Raw genomic sequence first — 7,680 nt, 5'->3', positions numbered from 1 at the left:
TATCAACTTGTCCTTGTGAGAAAAATTTGTTCCATCAAACCTATCTAGTTTGAAAAAATCTTGATTCATCATCTTGAAAGTTGTCATATTAGATTCTGATTTCATTGCAATTATCACCTTAAAATTGCTGAAAAAATTAAGCGAATACGGTAATCTAAAGAAATGAATGCGAATTTAAGGCATGTAGAACACTATCTTTAAAGTGATAATTGCTACACTCGAAAAAGTTTGTAACCAGGTTACAAGCAATTCACCTTCTAGATAAAATAAAGTCACCAACTGCAGATAGCAATTATAAAATTTTTCCTTAAAAGTTTCTCTACAAAATTGTGTAAATAAGAAAATGGAAAAATAGAATTATAAAATTTGTGGGTTACATTCTCTATTTATAGAGAATGAAATGACAGCTTGTCAAAAATCACAACTCTTTATTTGTGACTTTTCAACTGGTAGTTATTAGTTTAAATGGTATAATATTTCACTTAAAGACAAGAGGCATGCCTAGCCAAGTGATCAGGTGCCTCCCTTCCCCAAAGGAGGTCACTGGTTCGCATCTCCCAACAGGTACTTTAGTTGAATTGATTTTTGATGCAATGTGCCTTTTCAGCCCAGGGCAACCTTGGTCCTCCCAGGCATTATGCCTCTTCAACCCACGCACAAGACTTGGTCCACCCAAGAATTATGCCTCTTCAAACGAGTCATGCGGACAAGCCTTGGGACTTTGTGTCCACCTATTTGAATTGGGATGTACCTAAGCTTATATATCCCATGCTTGTTAAAATTAAAGCATCAAAGTGTAGGTAGCTATGGAGTTTCAAACCCATTCCCTTTAAAGCAACACATCCTTACCACTAAGCCAATGCATCTACTTGTAATTGTAATTTACACAAATATATAATAACCCACATTTAATACATTCAAATATTTAATATCACAATCTACAATAAAAATAACCCTAAGGACTTGTGTTGAGTTGGAGTTTCCTATCGTCACTTTTATGCCGCTTTTATCCTGATACGATGAAAAATATTATAACATTAAATATATTCACATATTTAATATCACAATCTATGATAAATATAAGACTAAATACTTGTGCAAAGTTGGAGTTAGCCATCGTCACTTTCATGCCGCTTGTATCCTAATACGATGAAAAAATATTGCAATTAGAAGTGACATGTACACTGGCTCATGTGTCTACTATCTAATCATTAGCCCTACAAGCCAGATAAACTTAGAGACTTATGGTTACATATTGTTCATCGATTTCATACCGTTCATCGTTTCCAACGGAGTCGATCTCAAAAAGTACCATATCAGTATGTGGGTTAAGCGATCTTGTTTCTTTGTTGCCTTATTTTTTCTCTTTTTGTAGTGACAATTTTTAGCTAAGTAACCCAGTTTGTAATAGTTAAAACAAATGGGTCTCTTATTATATTTGTTGATTTATGAATTTGATTTCAAATTGTTCCTATAACTAGTTTTACCCTTATTAAATGGAATTATGGTGTAATGGGTTTATATGTGTTCTTTGGCCTTCTACAATATTTGCCTTAGACTGGAACTTAGAAACTAATGGTGAGATATGATCATCTTTCAAGTGTTGTTCTCGTATCCTAATGACAAATATCAATGTTTCCTTCATCAAATCTTCAGTCATATGTTTAAGAGATAGACCAAAACCTTTCCATAAAGAATACAACTTGTTTATTGTACAAGCAACTTGGAGACACTATAATACACATTTCTCATTGGCCCAATTCATGATAAATGATAATTAACTCTTGGACTTTCTCTCCCACAGATTTGAAATCATCTATCTTAAAGTCAAGAAATTGGCTTATAATGTACTTATCCATTCAGACATCTTGGACACCATTTCTTATCAAGAGTATTCTAAATCTCTTCAGCAAATATAATATATAGGTAAACATATAAAAGTATATCATTTAAATAATTTAAAATTATACATCTACACAAATGATCTTTTTCAGTTTAGGTTTGCAAATCAATAGAACATGTAGGCTCATGCAAATCATTAGAATGAGGATCATTTTTAATAACAGAATATAGTCCAAGCATGGTAAGAAAGCTTTTCATCTTTTCTTGCCAACATTTTTTCGAGTGCAATAGGTTTGTAAGAAGTCATGGTCCCCCCCCCCCCCCCCAAAAAAAAAAAAAAAATTTGACCCCTAGTGTATTTTAGGTTTCTTTAAATGTTAAAAAAACACATACACAAATTCACTAATGGTAACTCTTTTTAACATTTAAAAAAAACCTAAAATGCACTAGCGGCAACTTGGGGGGCAAATCAATGTTTTGAATACCGTACCGGATGACGTACCGGTCAAGACATTGAAACGAAATATTTCGGTACCGGTACCGTTTCGTGTACCGTTTCGGGATAGTCGATATATGAATAAATTATATATATAAATATATATATAACAATTATATTCTAAAATAATAGTTTATATATGAATAAATTATATATAAATACATACATACATATAAATTATAAATAGTCTAATCTAAATTGGGGGTCAAAAAATAAACTTGTAGTTTGAAAAAACGAAAAAAAAAAAAAACACAGGCCGAAATATCTGCCGGTACCGGCCGAAATTTAGGCCGAAACAGCTGGTACCGGCCGGTACGGCCGGTACGGTATATATCTAGTTCCTGTACCGGCCGGACGGCCGAAACGAAAAATTTCGGCCGTACCAGCCGGTACGGTACGAAATTAAAAACATTGGGGCAAATTGAAGGGGGGCGGAGACTTAGCATTTTCCAATAACAATACACCTCTAGTTTAACAAAGAGAAGATCTACTCTAAGATTGTTAAAAAAAAATATAAGAGATATATGTGCAAACGCTTTGTAAATTAGAGAATTGATTAAATAACCAAAACAATTTAGAAAGAGAGAATCCAGTGTTGAGGCATATTGTGATGGATGCTTCCTTAGAGTAGATTATGCCGCCTCCAAGTCTTAACATGGACTAGGTTTCTTAATAGTCCACTCCCAAGATTCAACAATGTCGGTTCCTGTTAATCTCTTTTTCAATTCATACAAAAAAAATCTTCAAACTCGATATAAAATGGCCAAAACCTAAGGAAAAAAAGACATAAAATAAAGGAGGAAGTGTTTCTCTAATTTTTAGAGATTATTTTTTAGTGTTTAAATTCTTGGGTGGATTTTTCTATTTATAGAAAATAAAAGGGCACTGGTAAAAATTTATAGCTTCTCAATTCGCAGTGAACACATTTAACAATTGTCAATTATAACCAAACAGCACAAGGTTTCATGTACCCCAAAGGTGAACATCCCTCTTCTCCAAGCGTCACACACCGGTTCAAGTCACCAAGGTGACTCATCTAGAGACATGGTCTCATGGTTTGGACAGGTTAACAACCAAACCAACACAATGAAACATGACAATGGTACACATAATTTTTTACTTAATAGTAAATAATCATCCTACGTGTAAAATCAACATTTATATATAGTATATTAGCTTGGTTTGGTTTGGTTTTGAAGAACCGAGGCCAACCCGATATAAATTATAATTCACTTTGTCAATATGTTCACCAAGGATCAACCGGATTCTGACTGGAACAGGTCGGATTGGGTCGGCCCAGTCAATTTGGGCAGTTTCCGATACACCCTAGCAGGTGGTGGAATTGAAAGCTTGTTGGCACAAACCCCCTTATGTCAGAATTAAGAGAGGACAATGTTAGAATTAAGAGCCAATATGTTCGACCCTCTTTTTGTTGAGGTGGCATCACACAATAGCTTCCATTCCTCTATCTTTACAGATTTCATGGGATTTTTACGTTATCCCCCCTCTACGGTTTGAATAATATTAACTTATAAGAAAAAATAGATGGGCCAAATTGTTTGAGTTGATGCCTTTGTGCAACAACGTCATTTTGCTTTTTAGAGATGGTTTGGTTACATAATTTAAATCAAATAAAATGAGATATTTTAATTAATAGTGAGATAATTTAATTAAAATAAAATAAGATAATTTATAAAAAAATATGTATTTAAATAATAAAATGAGATGAGATAGTTTTTATTTTTTAAATTTTAATAAAAAAATAGGCCTATTACTAATTGAAAATTATTTAATAATTATTAGATAATAGTTATATATATTTTAAATCCCAATTTTATATGTTAAAAAGGATGTTCTATCAAGACAAGATAAGGCATATATGCAATATAATGGCATTAATTGTCTGGGTGTCAGAAGGGGAAGGGTAGGCGTGAAAGAGATGAGATGGGTGTCAGAAGGGGCTTTTCGAATTGTCGGGGTAAAATTGTACAGTGTAGAGATAGAGTATGATAAAGTTAAAAATATGGTTTTAACCGTTTGGATACACAGATAAAACAAGTCGTACAATTCAGATGAGATGGTTTGTGTTATATCTGTGTATTCAAACCGGCCCAAAGGTTACATAAACAAGTAATGAGATAGTGTAGATTAGATGTAGGAATGATTGGAAAATGAAGAACAGTTGATGTTTGTGAATATGAGTACCCAAAATCACTGTTTCAGTTGTATTTGCATAAAATATCCTTTTGCCCTTAACGAAGCAGCATGGGGTTCTCATCCAATTAGAGCTGGAATTGGAGAGGCGGGTTGCTTCTTGGGACTTCATGATCACTGTGGGATGGATTAAGCGAAGAAGTTCATTAGGAATTTATGATGGTCTGTTTTTTCCCCTTTTTTTTTAAGGAATAGTTATGGAGCCAGCTTTGCTTTATTAATCTACAAATCCTGTGTAGTCGATTAATGACGTGATCTTATAATGTGTAGCTCAAATTTAACATTTGATATAGGGAGCGGCAGTTCAAAGAGAACCAAGAAAGCAATTAATGCATCACAAGACCTGGAGGCAGCAAAATATATACGAGAACTATGGATTCTGAAATGGTTGGTCAAGGCTAGTGACTGCTTCATTGAGTAGTAGTAGGGAAGGTGGGAAAAAATCATGTAGGTTGAATCCAATAACTATATATATATGATGCCCTATAGGTAGCAGCATAGTTGGCCCTGGATGGAGTTGGTTTCCAATTAGAGCTGTGCATCTGGATACTGATCCAGATTTTCGGAAATATTCGAATTCGTACCCGGTCTTTTAAAATTAGGCGGGTATCCGGTTTTAGAACTAGGTACCCAGATTGAAACTGGTATCCGATTTTAACTTCAATTTTTTTAACTCTAATTTTGTACATAAAAAACTATGTCATTTTGAATGTTAAAAAAGATGTCGTTTTGAAACAAAATTATATTTTAAAAAAAAACATCCGATAAAGGATAACCAGTTAAATAACCTGATCCGGGTAGATAGAATAATAATATTCTACCAGCCCCGGTCCAATCCAGGAGAATAACAGCTCGGATTCATGGGGTTCCAGACCGGACCGGATTTTTTTCCTGTCCGGATGCACACCCCTACTTCAAATTCCAATTATGGTCGACTTCAAATAGTAAAATCTTAGTGCTCTATCAAGGCACATTGGTCATTTTGGAGTCATCGCAGTTGGAAAGGCACGCTGGCTGATAAAAGAATCATTTATTATACCTGGGTTATAAGTTAAATCTAGCAAAAAAAAAGCTTCGTACGTAAGTGCTTTGGATGGTTCGCAGTTGTCTGTTGAAAGTGTATGAAATTAGTTTGGTTTGACATCAAACCAATATATTTTTGTCTACCCGATACCTTTGTAAAGATTGGTGCTATGAGTAGTGTTTCTATGATTTTCCGAACGCATGGAGATGCTGTAGCTGATGGTATAGTGTACTAATTAATCTTTGTTTGTTATAGCATTTCGCACATTCAACATTTCTTTTGTAATAATCTCTGAAGGATGAGAACCAACCATGTTATTATTGTGAAAATAACTTTGAATTGAAATATGTTGACATACATGACAAATACTATACAATTATCTTACAAGTGAGATCCTACCCATCTTCTAAAATTTCCCATGCGATTGCCTTCTGAAACTGCCATTCCAATCCCCGTCCTTCCTGCATACCCAACACCTACATAATACAATCTCCATTTATAATCTTCATTGTCCTCCATTTGAACGAGACATGGGGATCCCACTCCTTTATTATCCCATCCATCCTCTTCTGAGGGCTTAACAATAGGGTCCTCTTGAAGCCTCATCCAATTCTTCAGCCCATCGGGAGATACTGCCAGCCCAATACTACTTTTCCCACCTGCAGAAACACCCTCATATGCCATCAAATATTTTCCTTCTTTGCGGTTTCTCACCACACATGCATTCTTGACCCCAAGCTCATCAAAAGAACCGAATGATCCCCCACCCATTATCTTCCCCAGCTTCACCCATCTGATCCCATCTCTGGATCTTGCAATTCCAAGAGCAAAATGCCCCATGTCCGTATCAAATGAATGATAATACATCCTGATATCATCGTTGCTGTGCACAACAACATGAGGTGCAGCAATAAACAAAGAATCCCACTCCTTGTCTGACCCCAAATCTAACAAGGCTCCACTATGATGGTCCCCTTCAATTCTGGCCCAGTGCCTACCATCTTGACTGCATGCCAGGCCTGGGAGAGACATAAAAATCTTTCCAATTTTAGGACATTCATCTTTCTTGTCTCCTCTGTGAACTCTTTCTGGGTTTACAATGTTGGAATTTCCTGAAAATTTAATTTCTTCAGAACTATATCCTGTGTAATAAAGCCAGTAAACGGCACTGTACATTGGGCTAGACATAACAACCATCTCAGAAGGCCTAATGCTCTCGGTGTCAAAAGCCCACCAATTCTTGCTGCAATTCATTACCAATCCCACATCCCCACATGATCTAACATGATCTGCTCCTCTTGCCCAGTGAATTCCATTGCTTGAAACTGCTAACCCTACGGAATCGGAAGTGTTGTTAGCATCAGATCTTCCATGGTACCACATGCACCACCTTTCCTCATTGTCTCCGATATATCTTTTCACAACTGGTGAGCCAATTTCAGCGCTATCCCAGGAGTTTTTGGGACCCAAGTCAAGCACCAGACCACTAGAAGAAGTAGATGTGAGTGCTTGATTCGGCACGGGAGTTGCCAAATTTTGAGATTTCGAACTTGAATCCCGTTCAATGGAAGGATTCTTATTTGTTGCATTGTTGCTATCAATGCTAGGTTTTGTGGAGCATTGGGTGAGAAAGGTGCTGTTTCTAGACTTAGGACACGAACCTCTTTGGTGGCTTGGGAAGCAACTGCACAAAGATGTGCTAGAGGCATGAAGAGCAAATGTGTGTAGTTGGATAGAAGGCCATGGAGGTTGGGTTAATAGATTTGTTGCCTTCGATGTTCTTCCTGCAGTATAAGATGCAAAGAAACAAACTGTTTTGAACCTTGTGACTGCTACTGTGTCCATTATAGGACCATAAGAGAGCTGAAAGGTAGTGGGAATGAAATGAGATCAGTGGCAGAATCAATTAATGCAAATTGATGGGTGCCACATTCAAGTGGCTTTTATATGAATCACACAATTTATTTTTGGACTACTTGAAAATCTGCCCAATTATTTTCTCTATTTAAAAAGACGTCCTAGCGTAGTGTGAATTTCATTCAAAATTCAAATACCTCGTTGACCTGAAGCATGCGGCCTCATGACTATCATGACTTGTTACCTG

At 36.0% G+C, this 7,680-nt stretch overlaps 1 protein-coding gene across 1 annotated transcript; it reads right to left on the bottom strand.

Moving 5' to 3' along the window:
- Nucleotides 1–5,891: 5,891 nt before the first annotated feature.
- Nucleotides 5,892–7,680, bottom strand: LOC108992911. The gene is made up of 2 exons (XM_018967629.2): nucleotides 7,631–7,680; nucleotides 5,892–7,360 (listed from the first exon to the last, which is right to left on the bottom strand). The coding sequence occupies exons 1-2, from the start codon at nucleotides 7,665–7,667 to the stop codon at nucleotides 5,958–5,960; spliced, it is 1,440 nt and encodes a 479-aa protein (XP_018823174.2). The 5' UTR covers nucleotides 7,668–7,680; the 3' UTR covers nucleotides 5,892–5,957.

The sequence above is a fragment of the Juglans regia genome, chromosome 13 (assembly GCF_001411555.2).
Source record: "Juglans regia cultivar Chandler chromosome 13, Walnut 2.0, whole genome shotgun sequence".
In the NCBI taxonomy this organism is placed as follows: Eukaryota; Viridiplantae; Streptophyta; class Magnoliopsida; order Fagales; family Juglandaceae; genus Juglans; species Juglans regia.
This window is presented reverse-complemented; position numbering and strand designations above follow the sequence as displayed.

What these genes read in the sequence shown, in the direction of transcription:
- LOC108992911 (XM_018967629.2), bottom strand. Translation starts at nt 7,667, where the DNA reads ATGATAGTCATGAGGCCGCATGCTTCAGGTCAACGAG. An exon ending in GCATGCTTCAGGTCAACGAG is followed by an intron (nt 7,361 to 7,630) that starts GTATTTGAATTT and finishes CTTATACTGCAG; the next exon opens with GAAGAACATCGAAGGCAACA.